This window comes from Saccopteryx leptura, chromosome 6 (genome assembly GCF_036850995.1).
Source record: "Saccopteryx leptura isolate mSacLep1 chromosome 6, mSacLep1_pri_phased_curated, whole genome shotgun sequence".
NCBI classification, from domain to species: domain Eukaryota; kingdom Metazoa; phylum Chordata; class Mammalia; order Chiroptera; family Emballonuridae; genus Saccopteryx; species Saccopteryx leptura.
In genome coordinates this window covers 30,827,146-30,847,106 of record NC_089508.1, presented here as the reverse complement: position 1 = coordinate 30,847,106, position 19,961 = coordinate 30,827,146, and the positions used below count along the sequence as shown (strand labels likewise).

Sequence of the window (19,961 nt, the reverse complement as noted above, 5' to 3'; positions counted from 1 at the left end):
TGGGCAGCTTGCAGTCCTTTCTGGAGCAGATCAGCGGATCCAATTGCTGAAATTAGCTTAACCCACAGTCTGCTCACCTCCCAATTGACCTACGCGGCTCTAATTGACAAGATCTCTCTCAGTTCAGCGATCTAAGACAAGAGGCATGATATTTTTTAGTGCCTCTTGCTAAAGGGGTGGGGGCAACTTCTGACTGGCATAGCTTTCATACTCGGAGAGATAAGCTAAAAAGAGGGACTTGGCAGATGTTAAGACCTCCTGTACTGCAGGCAGCAACTAGGGCATCTTCTTCCCAGCCAAACAGGCTACAAAGTGCGGAAAGCCTGGGGAGAGTGGTACCACAGAGTGCTAGGCGTGCTGAACAGGCCTGGAGGCTCATAGAAAGTCACCTTGAGAGCAATTGGCTCCCAGCCCGGCCTGATTACACTGGCTGCTCTGACTGCCAGAACCTTACCCAGAGCCCTGCGTTGAGTGGGGATAGAGTGGGGATTTGCTAGCTCTTTGAGCCTCTTACTCCCCAGGCAGAGGCAGCGGCAGCCTCATAGCTGGATCATCAGGCTGCTAATTCAGGAAGGAGAGACTATGAGAGAGGCTCCGGGAAAATGAACTCTCTCATTGTTGGAGCCTGCAAACGCTAACAAGCCTTGACTACCAATGAGACTGAAGCCTAATATATGACATCACCGTAGAGTCTCATCAACTGCAAATCTCTACCTAAGCATGCCACAGGGGCAGAGCCTGGGGTACAGAGTCACCGACCAGGAAGAGGGAGAGGAAAGAAAAAGGAAGAAGTTAAACTCTCAAAATCAAGAAAAATACACAGACTTTATAACTTGTTCCACTATTTTTTTGTTTCTTTCATCTTCTTGCCTTTATTATTATTATTTCTATTTCCTCCACCTTGGTCCTTTTATTCTCTGCCCATCTTACTCTTTCCTTTTCTTGAACTATACTACCCATAAGTGTTACATTTTATTTCTTTTCTTCTTCCTTACTCTCCATGAGGGTTACACTCCAAAACCCTTAACACTCTCTCTCTCTCTCTCTCTCTCTTTGTTTTTTTTCTTCTTTTCCTTTTCCCCTTTTTCTTATTTCTCCTTCTCAATTAGTTTCTTCTTTTCTCTTTTTACTTTTCCTCTCATTCAATCCTCAATCACAAACAAATTATTTAATTTGGGACTCAAGTTTTTTTTGGGTTTTTTTTTTTTGAGGCATTTTGGGTGCTTTTGACTTCGCTTTTTAACTCATTAGCATTCCTCTCAACCCAAGATCTCCATTCTATTTAGTTTTTGCTCCACTTAATACAATAGTTATTTCCCCCCCTTTTTCCCATTTCCCTCTTATCCCTCTCATTATATCTCTTAGTTGACCATCACTTACAAGCAAATCATTTTATACTTGACCCAAATTTTTTCCTTTTTTGCATTTTGTGGGTCCCTACTTCCTTTTTTGTCCCTTGAACACTTCCCCCCAACTCAGGCCCTCTGTTATAGGCAGTTTTTGTTCCATTTAGCATAATATAATTCACAGTTCATCATGATATTTTCCTAAGGAGGAGGAGAGAGGAGGGAAGAGAAGAAAGAAAAGGGGGGGGAATAATAAATTATTATTGTTTTTTTGTATGTTTTTTTCCATTAAAAATTTTTTTTTAACTTTTTATTCTTTATTAATTCTCATTAGTGCTATTAACAAGACCATCCTCAGATGCCATTAAGAAAAAGGAAATCGAATATCATGGATACAAAAGATAGAGAAGTAGCACAGATAGATGTGGAAAAATCTATGGAGAAAAAATTTAATATATTGGAAACCTTGGAGCTAAATGACAAAGAATTTAAAATAGAAATCCTAAAAATACTCAGAGATATACAAGAAAACACAGAAAGGCAATTTAGAGAGCTCAGAAAACAACTCAACAAACACAAAGAATATATTACCAAGGAAATTGAAACTATAAAAACAAATCAAACAGAGATGAAAAACTCAATTCATGAACTGAAAAACGAGGTAACAAGCTTAGCTAATAGAACAGGCCAGATAGGAGGTAGGATTAATGACATAGAAGACAAGCAACTTGAGGCACAACAGAGAGAAGAAGAGAGAGACTCAAAAATTAAAAAAAATGAGAAAGCCCTGCAGGAATTGTCTGACTCCATCAAAAAGACTAACATAAGAATAATAGGTAAATCAGAGGGAGAAGAGAGAGGAAATGGAATGGAGAATATATTCAAACAAATAATAGACGAGAACTTCCTAAGCCTGTGGAAAGAACTAAAGCCTCAAATTTAAGAAGCAAACAGAATACCGAGTTTTCTTAACCACAACAAACCTACTCCAAGGCACATCATAATAAAAATGGCACAAACCGCCTGACCTGTGGTGGCGCAGTGGATAAAGCGTCGACCTGGAAATGCTGAGGTCGCCGGTTCGAAACCCTGGGCTTGCCTGGTCAAGGCACATATGGGAGTTGATGCTTCCTGCTTCTCCCCCCTTCTCTCTCTCTCTCTCTCCTTTCTAAAATGAATAAAAAAATAAAAAATAAAAATAAAATAAAAAATAAAAAAATAAACGGCACAAACCAATGACAAAGAAAAAATTCTCAAGGCAACCAGGGTAAAGAAGAATACAACATATAAAGGAAAGCCTATTAGATTATCATCAGATTTCTCAGCAGAAGCTCTACAAGCTAGAAGAGAGTGGACCTCAATATTTAAAATATTGAAGTACTATTCTGGGGTTATGGCTGCTCACTGATGACCCTCTTTCTGCAGCCCATCTTCATCTTACGTGTTCACAGATTCCCATAAATTTCTGAAGCAGTTTGAAGATGGCTTATTCTATTTCTTATTTTATTTTTTGTGTGTGACAGAAACAGAGAGAAGGACAGATAGGGACAAACAGAAAGGGAAAGAGATGAGAAGCATCAATGCTTCGTTGTGGCTCTTTAGTCTCCTTAGTAGTTCATTGATTGCTTTCAAATATGTGCCTTGACCAGGGGGCTACAGCAGAGTAAGTGACCCTTTGCTCAAGCTAGCGACCTGGGCTCCAGCTAGTGACCCTGTGCTCAAGCAAGCGATTTTGGGCTTCAAGCCAGCGATCTTAGGGCTCAAGCCAGCAACCATTGCGTCATTTCTATGATCCCATGCTCAAATCAGCAACCCCACGCTCAAGCTGGTGAGCCCATGCTCATGCCTGATGAGACTGTGCTGAAGCCAGCAACCTCAGAGTTTCAAACCTGTGTCCTCCATGTCCCAGTCTGATGCTCTATCCACTGCACTGCAGCTTGGTCAGGCAGAGATGGCTTATTCTTAATTGGTCCATTTTTTGGTTGCTGTAAATCTTTGACTTCACCCCCCCCCCCCTCCCAGCACTCATATAACGTTAGTTCAGATTGATTCTAGTTGTTTCTCAGTTTTACTGTGGGGGAAGAAGAGCTTGGAACTTCCTGGTGTGCCATGTTGCTTATGTCACTCTGAATACAAAACTTTAAAAATTTGAACGTTTTTACAGAACAACACACAGTGGTTCATTAAAAGCCACAAATGAGGCCCTGGCCTGTTACTCAGTGAATAAAATATCGACCTGGCATACGGACATCCTGAGCTTGATTCCTGGTCAGGCCACACAAGAGAAGAGAAGGTCTGTTTCTCTCTCCCTTCTCTCCTTCTTCCCTTTCAGTAGCCTGTGGCTTGATTGCTTTGAGCGTCAACACTGGCCTCTGAGGATAGCTCAGTTAATTCCAATGTCAGCCCCAGACAGGGCTGCCAGGTGGATCCCAGTCGGTTGAGGCACATGCGGTCGTCTGTCTCTCTCTCTCCCCCCCCTCTCATTTAAAACAAAAACAAAAACAAAAAACCGCAAATTGTTTCAAGACTACAATTTAGCAAAACAATTGTGTTTCACTTTTCACCGTAGACTATGGTATGAATTACAATTATTGCAAAATCCATTAAATTATCTCTCATGTCATATGTAGCCAAGTGTCTTTGCATACGGTAAGTTCAGTTTTGGTTGGCATCATATATTGCTTGTTTCGCTCCTTTATTATTTTTTTCTGTAACAGCAGTCAAGCTTAACTCAACATTAAGTATACATTTGCTTATAAAATATTAGTTTATATTCTGGTCCATGATATTCTCAAGAACCTTACTGACTTTAAAACCATGATTAATTTAAAATCTCATGAAATTTTTCCATGAGAGAAATATATGAATCAGCCTCCAATTGTCTCCACATTCCAAACTCATAGTGAACACCCCTACACTTACCAACCTCCTTGCTCCTCCTCAAATGCCCCCATTACCTTCCCTTAAGCGGGAGATAATGTAAGTGGACACAAGTTTCAATAGGTGAGACACAAGAGAATAATTAAATACAAGAAGAATATTTTTCAGACTGGCTTAATTTTTTTAAATCAAATAGAATTTTGAAAGATTAATCACACATACATGATTACTCAGAACAACTCATTTCTTTTTTTAGTGTGTGTCTGACAGAGACAGAGAGAGAAAGAGAGAGGGACAGACAGGAATGGAGAGATGAGAATCATCAGTTCTTCGTTATGGCACCTTAATTGTTCATTGATTGCTTTCTCATATGTGCCTTGACGGGAGGTGGGGGGGGGGCTACGGCAGACTGAGTGACCCCTTGCAGAAGCTAGTGCCCTTGGGCTAAAGCTGGTGAGCCTTACTCAAACCAGATGAGCCCGCACTAAAGCCAGTGACCTCGGGGTTTCGAACCTGGGTGCTCCCTGTTCCAGTTCGATGCTCTACCCACTGCGCCACCACATGATCAGGGAAAACAACTCATTTCTTAACCCTTTGAGCAGTACGAATATTCATGTACATCCTCGTGCCTCCTGACCATCCAGAGTACGACCTATTTATTTTAAAAATGTGTAAGGCAACATTAAAAAAAAAAGGTAAATGTATGTTCTTCTTGTTTCTATAAATTGGTTATCAAACATGATTTTAAGTTAATAAAACTGTATCTGGAACTAATTTTATTTTTGAGAAAGAAAAACTCACTCCCATGGGTTTGAGAGCATGAAAAAAACTCACTACTCAAAGGGATGATTCTCTCTATGTTCTCAGGAACACTCCTCTTTAGACCGTTCAGACACCTATACATATTTGCTACATTTTGAGTAGTAGTTTTCTAGGGTCTAAATGCTAAATGCCGCTTAGCTATCTTTCAAACATTACCATCCTTGTTTCAACCCTCTCCTCACAGACACCCTCACAATCAACATTTTCTAGTCACTTAATATATAAATGGTTACCTTACTATTACTCTATTCTAAATGACCAAAACTTTTATTCTATTCCGTTTTCCAAAAATCCTTAATATATGTCATATGTTTGAACTCATCAACATTTTTTATTGTTACCAGTACAGTTAGTTCCATTTACCTTTACAACTGTGATAAATTACTTCTTCTTCATAAAGTATGTTTTTTTAATCACAGTCAATTCATATGAAGCTTAGGGCAAGGCATGCTTAAAACACATTTAAATATCAGTATGTCTGACTTATTCTCTAAATATTAATGTGCGTGTAACCCTTCCCAACTAAAAGATGTGATCCATAAGATAAGAAAACAGCTGAGATAAGTTATTCTTGGTAACTTCCTTATGTGGAGACAAGTGCATTCACATGCAATTGAATGTTGAAATGATTTTTGAAAAGGTAAAGAAGGTGTTGTGGGGGATGAATAATGATGTGCTTCTTCAGACTGGGTCATAAAGGAGCTGAAGTCAAACTTTTATACGAAATTAACTTTCTGAGGTCTACATTTCTCTGCAATTAAATACACAGATTTATGGTGTGATTTGTAACCATAACCCTGTCTTAGTCTGTTTGGGCTGCTGTAACAAAACACCTTAGATGAGATGTTTTCTAAACAAGGAACTTTATTTCTCACAGTTCTGGAGGCTGGAAGTCCAAGTTCCAGCACCAGCAGAATCAGTGTCTGATGAAATCCACTTCCTTGTTCACAGACAGCAGCACCTGCTTCCTGTAATCCCACATTGCAGGCAGAAGGGGAGAGGGAGCCTCTCGGGCCGCTTTTTATAAAGACACTAATTCTATTCATAAGGGCTGTGTTCTCATGACCTAATCACTTTCTAAAGACCTCACCTCCTAATACTGCTGTGGGTGGAAATGGTGTTCTTTCATGGAATCACGGGAAGGGCATTGCACAGGACTCATGTATGGGGGGAGTGAGGCATTCGTGGTCAGATTTATTCAGGGTTGAAGTAGAAGGAGACCCATGATTCCTGTGTCTCAATTCTCTTCATCGCACCATAGAAAAAGTCCAGCTTCATCTTCATCAAGCCCAGAACAAAGGCCAGAGTCCAGAATCTGTGCCATGGTTCAATCCGCATAAAGCCTAGTCCAGTCCAGGTGCTGTGTTGTTGAACCAGGGCACACTCAGAGCCCCTGCCGCTGCTGGGTCCCTGAGGATCATTAGAGCTGCAAAGGAACAGTGGCAGAGTGTGTGTCCAAGTAGAAGAGGAGGAAAGCACTGTTGTTCGCTTGGAGTATAAGCTTTTATTTTTCAATTACATTTTTTATTGATTGATTGATTTCAGAGAGAGAGAAGAAGAGAATGAGAGAGAGAAAGAGAGAGAGAGAGAGATAAGAATTCATCTGTTCTCCCACTTAGTAGTTGTGCATTCACTAGTTGGTTCCCATATGGGCCCTGACAGGGATCAAACCTGCAAGCTTGTTGTTTTGGGACAGCATTCTAACTGACTGAGGTAACCGGCCAGGACTAGATTATATTCTTTAAACTAACCATTAAGTTCTTAATCTTTTGCGGGCTTGTGCTAGTTTCTCTCGCTAATCCATCAGATTTTTGTTCTAGGCTGACTGATAATCTTTCTGGTTGACACTCTGCCTTCTTTGTGCATGCCTCAAAGTGGAGACACAGGAGCACCACCCCCATAGTCTGGGGATGGACCAGTTGAACCCCAGGGGACAATTCCTAACTAAGTTGGGAATTAAGTTCAGAGGCCTGAGGGTGCAATGGTAACCTACATGTGTGAATTAACCTGTAAATGCTAGAGCTCCCTAATGAAGGGAATGCTATAACTTCCTATTGAAGTGGGCCTCACAGTTTTAGTAAGCCTAATGATTGATTCCCACTTCCAAAGTTTACTATGCTCAATGTCTGATGTCTTCTGCTTGCTTCATGCATTCATCTTTAGCTACTTACAGTAACAATACCATTGCCTAGGGGTTTCGGATTTTAACATATGAATTATGGAAGGACATAGACATTTAATCTATAGCACACCCCAGTCAAGGTAAAAGTTTTCCAGTACTACAAGAAGTCCCCTCAATTCCTCCATTTCCATGAAAAGAAATGACCGTTTTACATTCTGTTCCCATAACTGATTTTGGACTGTTCTAGAACTTCATAAAAATTATATATTAAGTTCCTTTGGTCTAATTTCTTTCTGTAAACATCATCATATCTGTGAGACACATCCATATACTTACAAGTATCAGCAGTTTCTTGTGATTTACTGAAGACTATTCCACTGGACGAATTTACCAGTTTGTTTATGCATTTGTCTATTAAGTACTGGTTGGTTCCAGTTGGTGGGATGAACTCGTGAATAATGCTGCTATGAAAGTTCATCTGCAAGTCTTAGTGGGTAATTACCTAAGACTAGATTTGCCAGGACATAAGGCAGATAAGTATAAGTTTCACTGTACAAGAAACTATTATTATACCCTAATTTTTCTACTCATGATATCTCTTTCCACTTTTTTTTCATCGTTCAGCCCAACGGCATTCAGTTTTTATAAATATGAGTGAATCTAATTCTCTCCTCAAAGTTCTTAAAAGGAAAAACTGCGCTGTCCTCTCCATTCTCCTTCTTAATTACAATGTTGATCTATTATGTCTTCTAGATGTCAAGAAGAAAGCTACTAAGGGTCTTAAAATTCCCAACAAATCCACTTATTCTTCCTCTGTGTCTTTTCCAGGAGACCAGGGGACCTTTCAGTCCAGGGTCCCAGGAGCACTGAGCACAGCCTCCCCTAATGAATGCACCATTGTTATGCAATTGCTTCTCCAACTCCCCCTCTCCCTCCCTCTCCCTGCAGGTGTCAAACCTCCAGACTCTGTCTGCTGTCCTGATTACACTGCCAGAAACTTGCTGCTTCAGCACTAGTCTTGCCTGCCTTGCACCTGACTGCATTTTCTTTGGTCACTGGCTCCCTCACTCATGGGAACTGCCTGGGCCCAGGCCCACCTGACAGGTGATTTCTGGCTGCCTCTGCTCTGGCTCCTGCTGTCTCAGGTCTGCTGCTCCCATGCCCTACCAGGATGGCGCTTCACTTCCTCTGAAGTTGTGATCCCCAGGAAGGTGTCCCACAGGGTGGGTGGAGCTCAGGCACCAAACCAGCTCTCCTACAAGATTCACTTCAGGGGCCGCAGTCATGTGATTCACATGAAGGTCAAGAAGAACTTGCTGCCCAGACATTTTCCTGTTATCACTGATAACGACCAAGGTGCCATGCAGGAGGACTACCCGTTTGTTCCTCGAGACTGTTACTACTACAGCTACCTGGAAGGGGTTCCCGGGTCCATGGGCACGCTGGACACTTGCTACGGGGGCCTGCGTGGCATGCTGCAGGTGGATGACTTCACTTACGAAATCAAACCACTGGAGGCTTCTTCGCAATTTGAGCATGTGGTTTCTCTGCTTGTGACAGAACAACAATCAGCAGCAACTGAAAGGTGTACAATCGGGGAGGAAGATGCAGATCTAGCATATGAAGAGGCAATACTTGCTGAAAGCCCTAGAGCAGCGCCAGTGTATCTGTGGTGGCCACATAGGAGATATTTAAAAGTCCACTACACGGTTAGTGATGCATTATACAGGCTGAACCCTAATATAACAGATCTAGTAGAGAAGGTGGTGATGCTGAACAGCATAGTACATACCATTTTTAATCATAACGGTCTAGAAGTTCACATACGTATGTTGTGCATATGGCAACAGCGTCATATTGTTGTCCCAGAAGATTTTCAGTCTGCGTACGACCTTGCAGAAAAATTTGGTTTGTGGAAAGAACATTACTGGTGGAATCAATTTCCACATGATATTTCAGTACTTTTTACAGGATTTAAAGTGGAAAACAAAATCCAATTTGCTTTCATACGTGGAGTATGCAATCCCAACTGGGGGTCCACATGGGTATATATAGCACATTTTCATATGTTTTTCGCTGCCACTGTTACAGCACATACACTAGGTCATAGCCTGGGTATGGACAATGATAAGCCTGGTTGTAAATGTTTTCGAAGAACCTTCTGTGTCATGTCTCCTGATCCTGGTCTTAATGATATGTGGAGCAATTGTTCTTATGCATCACTGCATGAACGGATTCATGCATGGGATCCTTGTTTGGGTGCAAGAAATGTACCATACTCTAATTTTCCTTACGTAGCTCCTCGCTGTGGTGACCATATCGTAAATCAGAGAGAAGAATGTGACTGTGGCACCTTTAAAGAATGTGCCGAAGATACATGTTGTGGGACCGATTGTGCCCTCTCCCTTGGCAGTGATTGCGATGAAGGAGGTTGCTGCAGGAACTGTAAATATGCTCACCCTGGACGGATTTGCAGAGAGGTGCGAGGTATTTGTGATCTACCGGAATACTGCGATGGGAAAACGCAGAATTGTCCAGATGACCTTTATATCCAGGATGGAACCCCGTGTTCACCATTAGCCGTTTGTGTGAGAGGAAACTGCAGTGACCGTGATATGCAGTGTCAGTCCCTTTTTGGCTATCAGGTAAAAGACGGTTCACCTGCATGCTATACACAACTGAATGCAAGAGGTGACCGATTTGGAAACTGTGGGGTGAGGAGGCAGCGAGGAGGATTACAACCTGTTAAATGTGAGACAGGTGATGTTTTTTGTGGAATGTTGCACTGTAGGAAGGTCCAACAAATACCTGGTGCAGGTGAGCACACGACATTTCGTCACATAATAGTAACAGATGTTAAACAAGAAATATGCTTTGGGTTCGATGCACATCCGGGGACAGACATTCCAGAGATGGGGCTTGTAATAGATGGTGCAACATGTGGGCCAGGAAAATACTGTTTTCAGCAGAATTGTACTTTTCATCAGGACATGCATTTTGACTGTGATATTAGGAAATGCAATTTCAAAGGGGTGTGCAACAACAAAAACCAATGTCACTGTCAGCGAGGATGGAAACCACCGAAGTGTGATATCAGAGGATCAGGTGGTAGTGATGGTAGTGGCCCTCCACCTGTCAGAGAACTAGGTCTTCACAGCAAAATTATTACTAATGTAAACCAGGCACTAGTTCTAATGTTTATTCGTTCAGCTCTTTTATTGCTTGCATTATTTTTTGGCGGCATTTCATACTTATGTAGTTAATTAATGAGCAGTAAAAACTAAACAGGTAAAGAGATTCCCTTGAACTTTATTAACTTATCACTTGGACCTACGAGAAAAATCACATTTATACTTACCAGGAGAAATGATAAATAATCACTCTGATAATTACATCCTAAAGCTATTGCAAGGCTGACATCTTGAAATAAAATGACTGGACAATTTAAGAAAGGTCAATGTGTTTCAATTTGTTTAATATTTTATGTGTGGTCATACTGTTAATATTCCTGATGATAGTAGGAACACTTAGGTTCACTAGAATGAGGACCTGTACTTACTTAAGATGTTGATTCTACTGTCTTATAAATGCCCTATAGCAACTCTCGTTTGCACTACTGTGTATTTTTTATAAGTTCTCCATAATTAGTTATGTGTTGGATTTTTGTCATTTGTTCATTTTATCGCTAGCATAAAATGAGCATGAAAAAGAATCTCTAGGCAGATACAGTAGGAAGATCAAAAACTTCAATGTCGTAGACCGTGAATGTCAACTGTAGTGGAAACACCTGCTCCGTATGTGATCTTGGATAAATTCTTAGAATTTTACATTCTCTCGGTCCACAATTACATTCAGAGATGAAATGTATTTTTTTCTAAGCTTATGTGATAATCAAGAAAGCATTTAAGAAGAGCCTACACGTTGTTAAGCACTCACTATGCTAACTCTATCATTTTCCTTATTCTCATTATTACTCCTCAGTTCTGCTAAACCAGGGTGTTTCAAATACAATGACTTTGGCTTTGCATCTTTATTGTAAAACCATCATATGAGGAGCAATTGATCACTGATATTTCATTTCATAAATCCTTGGTTATTGAAGTCATAGTATTTCACATTTAAAATCTCAGGAATTCATTAATAACAGCCTGTCCATGAATTACAGAGTGGAGCTGATCGTCTGGTATATATATGGAGGCACAAATTTAGGTAAAAGGAAAGAGCAAGCAAACACTCCTGAAATAGTGTACCAGAATCGAGTGTGATAAGCAGTGTGTCATATTCATGCTATTTAGAAGCCTCAGGCCTCAGGTAAAATCTCTTTCTGAAAATACAGAATCCAGATGAGGGCAGCCACCAAATGATGGATGAAAGATGCCGCCATAGAGAATCAGTAAGATCACCACGCTGTGAAATTATTATTTGTCCATATTTTATAGAGCTCTCTTGACCAGCAGTTCCCACCTAGGTAGCTATCTGGTAGGTGACCTATATCTTCACCGATGACAGGTCTGAGTTCCTATTTACTATGCTCTTATCAAATATGGGAGCTGTGTTTGCAATTGTAATTAATATCTACTAAACTAAAATTGAGATAGGATCAACACGATTATTTTTGCTGATCCAAAGGCATGGTTGCAATTAGACTGTCAATAGAAAAAGAGAAAGAGAGAGAGAGAGAAAGAAGGCTGAAACTAGACAGTCTACCTAAGAGAGGAGTAATTTTGTTTCTGTTTCAGCAGCCGATTTACCAAAGCATAAATGTAGGTCCTGTTTATTTTTTGTCTTCCTACCACCCCGTTTCCTATATTGGTTCATATCCTTATCATTGTTTTACATTTGATAAGGACCTTTAGTTTCTCTCAGGCGATTTCATTTGTAGTACTACAAGTTTGAGTGTGTGCAGGTGGCTTTGTCTTTGGTTATCATGCTCTCTCTAAAATGGTGAAATAAGATTTTGACTCAAGGAATGGTGTGGTCTGCCAGTCTAAAATGTTTTCAAATAGCATTAATATTTCAGGTTATAGGCCATAACTTCTGAAAAGATGCCTGTGTGGTCTAACATGTATTCTTTAAAAGGGGTTCCTTATTGGTGCCAGATATTCAAGACAGATTCAGCACAAACTGGACAACACAGCTGGTTTATTACAAGTTGACATGAGAATAGAAATGCTCAGAGTTAGTCTTAAGATTGTTTTTCATATTTCTAGGGCTGTGGCATATCAAGAAAGGGCAAGGTTACAGGACAAATGTGAGGGGAGCAGGAAAGAATGAAGAAGAGGAGCAGTGGGGTAGAAAAAAGACAAGGATCAGGATAGATGGGAAGTGAGAAAGGATTGGGGTTATGAGACACAGAAATAGAGGTATACAGGAGGACAAGGTCTTGGGGAGGGGAAACGTTTTAAGTTATTCAAAAGGGTATTTAAAATATTCAAGTCTGTTCAAGGCCTGATGATGTCAGAGTAATGGCACCATAGGAAATATCCCTGATCTCTCCATTTGAAACAACAAATTGAACATCTATAATGCAGCAAAGTAACCCAGCTGGGATTGCAGATGTGCCCAAAAGATCTGCACACTGAAAGGATAAGGTGGGGAGGGTTGACAAACGGGATGGAAGATAAGACATACATGAGATCAGCTCTGGAGAGTAGATAAGCCCGGACTGTCATGGATTTAGTCCGCTAAGACTCTAGAGAGGAGGGAGGCCCAAGTGACTGGGTTTTTGTCTGCTGGGACTATGGAGAGAAGGGTGGCTTGGACAGTCTGGGTTTTGCCTGCCAGTTCTACTGAAAGAGGAGAAACCTGGAGGGAGAAGCAGAGATCAAATAATGTATACAGACAAAGGAGAATGACAATACCACATATCAAAATTTCTGGGATGCAGCAAAAGCAGTAATAAGAAGGAACGTTATATCATTAAAGGCTTATATCAAGAAACAAGAGAGATCACAAGTAAACAATTGAACATCACATCTGAAAGAATTATAAAGAGAACAAAGTCAACCCAAAGTCAGAAGAAAGAAAATAGTAAAAATTAGAGCAGACCTAAATGAAATAGAGAACAACAACAACAAAAATCCTATAGAATATATTAATACAACCAAGAGCTGGTTCTTTGAAAAGATCAATAAAATTAACAAAGCCCTGACTCACTAAGAAAAAAAGAAAAAGGGCTCATATAAACAAAATCAAAATGAAAGAAGAAAAATTACCAAAGACATCATAGATATACAAGGAATCATACTAGAACATTATGAAAGATTATATGCCACCAAAGTCAACCATCTAGAAAAAAATGGATAAATTCCTAGAACTATAAAATCTTCCTAGACTAAGTCAGGAAGAAGTGGAAAACCTAAATAGACTCATAAGCAGAGAGGTAATAGAAACAATTACCCAAAACCTCCACCAAAATAGAAGTCCAGGAGAGTCAGATGGTTATATTAGTGAATTCTACCAAGCATTCAAAGAAGATTTGATACCTATCCTTCTCAATATGTTCTAAAAAGTAGAAGAGGAAACAATACTCCCTAACACATTTTATGAGGCCAACATAACCCTGATACCAAAACCTGGCAAGGACAGCATGAAATTAAAAACAAACAAACAAACTAACAAAAAACTACAGTCCAATATTTCTCTTGAATACAGATGTAAAACCCTAAACAAAACACTAGCAATTCTAATACAACAACATATCCTGTTTCTCTGAAAATAAGACATCTCCCAAAAATAAGACCTAGTGCAAACTTTTTCAATCTTAGAAATATAAGGCCTCCCCTGAAAATAAGACCTAGCACTGTTGTAAGGTACCAAAAAGCTGAAAATTGATATTAATATTGTGGGAGGAAAGGTCAGGCTTTCCTGTTCCATCCCTCCTTTAGGGAGGGGAGAGAGAAGAATGTAGAAGTTTTTGGCTTGCAAGAACAATGGATTATTCAGTTTTAAATCTAAAATAAAGGTTAACCTAGAAATTTCTTCTCTTTCAATAGGGGACAGAATTTACATACCACCTTGCATTGACTGTAGTTCCTTTTCCTTCTTGGAAAGAAAAAAAGAGAAAGAAATCCATAGTGTCTTGTATGCTATCAGTGGGAAATGGGTTTCCTTTATTCCAGACCTCAACTGCAGTCAGAATTACATCAATCCCGAAAGGTTGATAGAGGAGACCTGTTATATTGACCACATCAAGTTCTTCACGCTGCACTTTTGACACATTACTGTGAGAATAAGTGTATCGAAAGTGGTCCACATTCACTACCAGCTCAAGAAATCCCAAGTGAGTCCACCTGCCCATGTAAGAACTTTGCATTAGAGTGCCTTTATACAACTCTTGCATCTTCAATTGGCTTGCTATTTTCTCTTCTGTTAAGCTACATCTCATAAGTGGGAGCTGTACATATATCTACCTTATACACGAGATGTTCAAAAGTGGCAGAAAACCTAATTGGCTCAATTTCATAAGCAAGATCATTTATCTGTAGCATTCCTCAGAAACCTCCAGAACAGGTACTGAGGGCAGCCAGGGACTCGGGGACCCCCTGCACATAACCGTGATAGTAGCAGTCATCTGGGACAAAAGGCTGCTCCTGGAGAAGGGCATGCTGGTCCGTGTAGGTGAACACCAAGAGTTGTCTGGGAACCAAGAACTTCTTGACCATCAATGTGAACTAATATGTCTCTGGCCCCCAAAGTACAGACTGTAGGAGATACAGCCTGGAGCCTTAGCATCTCTGTCCCTGCTGGTCACCTTCAAGGGGATCACCACTTCTTGGGAGAAGCGTTGGAAGGGCCTGGCCTGACAGTGGTCATATATGGACAGAGACACCTGAGACCACAGCAGAAGAGTGCCCTTGGGGGGCACCAGAGCCTCACCCACTGTCATTCTGGAGCTGTCATTGTGGAGCCATCTGTCCAGGGCAGAAGCAGGCTGGGTATGAGGCACTGCTGGTACAATTCCTCCCTCTGAGCTGCTCAGGGTGCAGGGTAGACCTCTACAGACCTGTTAGTTGGAAGAGTTGAGCCATCAGAGCCGCAGTGCTGAAAGTGAAAGCAGAAAGGGCTAAAATGGGGCTGGTGTGAAGGGAGGACGAGGGAAGAAAAGAGAAGAAAGTGAAGGAAAAGTGATTCTCCAATTGGGTCAAGGCTAAAACCAATAAAATGCCTGAGATTGCCCTGATATATATATTAGCGGAGGGAGTGGGGAAAAGGGTAGCTTTCCAGAAAAAGAGACGTAGGGCATTCATCATACATGGGTTATCGTTAGTGTGGATAGTAGCTACATAAGGCTTCATTTCATAATAATCTCTAAACATGTAAACCAGCATAAAATTTTCCTATTAAAAATATTGACATATGACTGATATCCTGCTATCTTCAACAAATATGTGGACAACCCATCCAAAAGGCATCATTTGGGTCCCTTTATTTAGGTGGTTTCTTCCATATCCCCTTTTCTTTCTTTCTTTTTTTCCTTTCTTTTTTATTTGGTGACAGAGACAGAAAGACAGATGACAAAAAGGGAGAGAAATGAGAAGCATCAATTCTTCATTGAGGCTCCTTAGTTGTCCATTGAGTGCTTTCTCATATGTGCCTTGACCAGGGGGAACTACAGCAGAGCGTGAGACCCCTTTCTCAAGTCAGCGACCCCAGGTTCAAGCTGGTGAGCCTGCACTCAAGCAAGATGAGCCCGCACTCAAACCAGCGACCTCCAGGTTTCAAATCTAGGTCCTCTGTGTCCCAGTCTGACGCTCTATTCACTGTGCAACCGCCTTGTCAGGTGATCTCCCTTTTCTTCTGCAGCCATCTTATCTAACCTCCATTCTGTTTGAGGTTACTAATCAGAGTAAGCCACGCTTAAGGTCTCATTAGTTTTAAGAGACCGCCTTCAATGAAGACAATTTTTTAGTTTATAATACATTCTTTTCTGCAGAAAAAACCAGATGGATGTCAAAGAGGGCAGTCATACTGATGGAGTAACAGGGAGTGGGGCTGCTATTTGGGGGCAAGGCAAACAGTCCACTTGCCTCTAATCACAGCATGGAGGAAGCAGCCTTCTCTCTACCCAGCCCAGCTGCATCACGTTCTCCATCATGAGACTCATCTTGGTTGCATAAATATTGATTCTATTCTATGTGTCACATGGCTGGTGAGTTAGTTGAATTCTCTAGAGAAAGCTGGACTGAGGAGTTTAAACCTAGAGCCAGTTTGTTAAAACGTTGAAAAGGCCACTATTCGAGTGGATTCACATCAATCACTTCTGTTGCAAACAAATTTTAGCTCAGGCAACAGCTGATTTTCCTCATTCACTGGCTTTCAGTTCAAAGTATCAGCAATTTGCTCAATATTTAAAAGCAAAAGTTAAAACAAATTTGGAGACACATTTGAACCCATCCTGGTGGCCTGAATATTCAGAATAAGAATACAAATGGGCCTGACCAGGCAGTGGTGCAGTGGATAGAGTGTCAGACTCGGATGTAGAGGACCCAGGTTCAAAACCCCAAGGTCATTGGCTTGAGCGCTGGCTCATTCAGCTTGAGCGCAGGGTCGCTGGCTTGAGCATGGGATCATTCGCTCTGCTGTAGCCTCCCAGTCAAGGCACCTTTGAGAAAGCAATCTATAAACAACTAAAGAGAGTAAGGCTCTGCGACAAAGAATTGATGCTTCCCATCTTTCTCCCTTTCTGCTTGTCTGTCCCTCTCTGTCAAAACCACCCCCCCCAAAAACCACAAATGGGACCCAGCAGTGTACAGCATGAATACTAGCCTCAGCATTGAAATGTCAAGAACAGCTGCACACATCTGGACACTTTTCCAGAACTAATGGATGGCTACCAGAAACCAAGAATACTAGATGAACCCTCTGAGAGGAAGTACTTCTGACAGAGGAAAAACCCTAAATTACCAGATTTCCTTTCCATGTCTCTCTTCAGATAGCATTGCTATTTGCTACAGATCTGGGGATATCAAGATGGGATGACTTTGTTGAAAGAGAATTATTGTCAATAAAACATTGTAGATGGAAATAAGACATACTAAGTAATGTCAGAAACATGATGTGGTAATAATAGAAAATTTAATTGCCAAAAATCTTGAGACACAGCAGCCTTGGTCACCACTGCATGACTCCAAAGACAAGCACTGAAGGAATACCACCTTAACATTAACTATGTGTACTAGTGTCACTCCAGAGCCCTTCATTCTAGCATTATCAGGAGGTCAAGCAGACTGGAAATCTTCCTATCAGTCATGAATTCTTTCTTCTATTGCTGGCAGCTATTTAAAACTCCTCAAAAACCCTATCTTACTGTGTCTCCACGCACTCTCTCAGTTATGGCCTAATTCATTGTTTCTCAAACTTGGGTCACAAAACATACAGGGTTATGAAATTGATTAAGTGAGCCACAGCTAAATGAAACACAAAAATATCAGATAGCTTCACAGTGGTCATGTCACCTGCTATTATTATCTGTCACCACAGAAGGTACAACAGCAGCATTCTGTGGGCCCTTCTCATGCTGATAATCAACTATTTTCTAAACTCTGAAAGTAATCTATGAAGCTGTAGCTGAAACTCTGCATGGTGTATTTCTTCGTTGCTATTTGGCTTCCTGAAGTTTTACCGAGAAGGGCATTAAAGAGACAATAAGACAGAAAGAGAGAGAGAGAGAGAGAGAGAGAGATGAGACAAGGGACTTGTTACCACCCATTTGCCTGCTGTTACTTCCTGTGAATCTGCAGCAATGGTCCCTTGTTGCGGTTTTGAGGGGTTTTACTGCAATCCCTGAACCAGTCCCATAAAGCCTTACCAAGCATAGGAGTATCTGGTGGGTAGTGCACCCTCCTGAGAACCAGATATCTAGAGCCATGCAACAGTACCCTAAACAACCCACACTAGTAGCCTGTGTCCCTTTCTCAGATGTTCCAGCCCACACCACAAAGTGCCTTGATACAAGCACCGCATATATAGCAACTCTCTCTGAGAACTGAGTCACAGTTTTGGAGGGACTTCTTCTAAGTCCCTAAAAAATGAAGAGGTGCAGCTATCAGCTCCATGATGCTACTTTTCTGCGTTCTTTAATTACCAGCATACCTGTGTTCTACAGTCCATGTCTCAGTCTATGAGACTCATTCTGAAAGTTTCCATATTAGGATAACCCCAACCTCTTCCCTTTGTCCCCCCATTCTTAGGGGAGAACTTCCTTCTCAGAACCATACCTCTGTGTACCTCAGTGTTGTTCCCTTTTTATCTTTTTAGGTCCTTAACACTTTTTAAAGAGTTCCTTTTATGTATATTAATTATACTTGGTGGATTTCTCTCTTTTCTGGATCAGATCTTGACAGATAACAGGACTTGATACCAATAGTGCTGCCAAGAGACACAGACAAAATGGGACTCTGGGATGGGTCTGGGCACGTGCATGATTTTACCTCACCGCTGAACTCCTGGGCATGTACGGCATAACAATCACTTAAATTACCACCAAATGTGGATTGTGATGAAGTGCCCTATTGAAGCAAGTGTGGGGGACCAAGTGAGGGCTGTGATGATGGTTGTAAGTACCTCAACGATTGAGAGACAAGCTGGCCATACTGGATCCTACTGCAGTATTTGCAAAATGAGGCTCAAGGTGCTAAATTCTCAGCTCAGTGACCTGATAAGAGTGGGCTTAAAGAATGCCTCATTTGGCCCTGGCCGGTTGGCTCAGCGGTAGAGTGTCGGCCTGGCGTGTGGGGGACCCAGGTTCGATTCCCGGCCAGGGCACATAGGAGAAGCGCCCATTTGCTTCTCCACCCTCACCCCCTCCTTCCTCTCTGTCTCTCTCTTCCCCTCCCGCAGCCGAGGTTCCATTGGAGCAAAGATGGCCCGGGCGCTGGGGATGGCTCCTTGGCCTCTGCCCCAGGCGCTAGAGTGGCTCTGGTCTCGGCAGAGCGACGCCCCGGAGGGGCAGAGCACCCCCCCCCTGATGGGCAGAGCGTCGCCCCTGGTGAGCGTGCCGGGTGGATCCCGGTCGGGCGCATGCGGGAGTCTGTCTGTCTCTCCCCGTTTCTGGCTTCAGAAAAGTACAAAAAATAAAAAAATAAAAATAAAAAAAAAGAATGCCTCATTTGTTTTAGACACAGGGCCAACCTTACAGAAAATCAGATTTTAATTGCGGAGTTGTAGAACAGCAATGTAAGTTGAATATGTAGATTTGCCAACACTCAGTGGGAAAGAGGACACTGAGAAGGAAAAATCTTTGACACTTGCAAACGAGAATTCCAGCTAGACTTGATTGATTCTGAGTATCTATAGGTCCCAATTATTCCCTGAGTCTCCTTTACCAGGGAGAGAGGCCAGTCCTCTGCTGAGAAGTCCAGCCACCTCTAGCTTGAGACCCTGTTGTTATCTCAGCTGGGGAAGTTATCCTGCAATGGGATGACTAGTCTCTTCAGAACATACTCTTACCACCATTTATTGGCAGTAACTGCAAGTCAGAATCTAATTTAACATGTTCCAGAGGAACAAGTTCAACAGTGAATTGAGAGGAGAGAACTTCTACTCTAAAATAATGACAATATTTTACTAATTTACATTGGCAAAATTAAATAAACAAACCATACTGACAGAAACAAAGTAGTTATATAAAGTATACTTAATATAGCCTGACCAAGTGGTGGCACAGTGAATAGAGCGTCGGACTGGGATGCGGAGAATCCAAGTTCGAGACCCCGAGGTCACCAGATTGAGTGTGGGCTCATTTGGTTTGAGCAAAGCTCACCAGCTTGGACCCAAGGTCGCTGTCTTGA

At 41.5% G+C, this 19,961-nt stretch overlaps 1 protein-coding gene across 1 annotated transcript in view; it reads left to right on the top strand.

Annotated features, from left to right (window-relative positions):
• The first annotated feature begins 8,240 nt into the window (after positions 1-8,240).
• The window catches only part of LOC136377023 (disintegrin and metalloproteinase domain-containing protein 20-like), a 31,655-nt gene continuing 19,934 nt past the window's right edge, over positions 8,241-19,961 (top strand). Inside the window, exons 1-3 of the mRNA XM_066343606.1 lie at positions 8,241-10,343; positions 11,507-11,563; positions 14,658-14,866. Coding sequence (XP_066199703.1) covers positions 8,241-10,343; positions 11,507-11,563; positions 14,658-14,866 — 2,369 coding nt within the window. The remainder of the gene's footprint in view (positions 10,344-11,506; positions 11,564-14,657; positions 14,867-19,961) is intronic.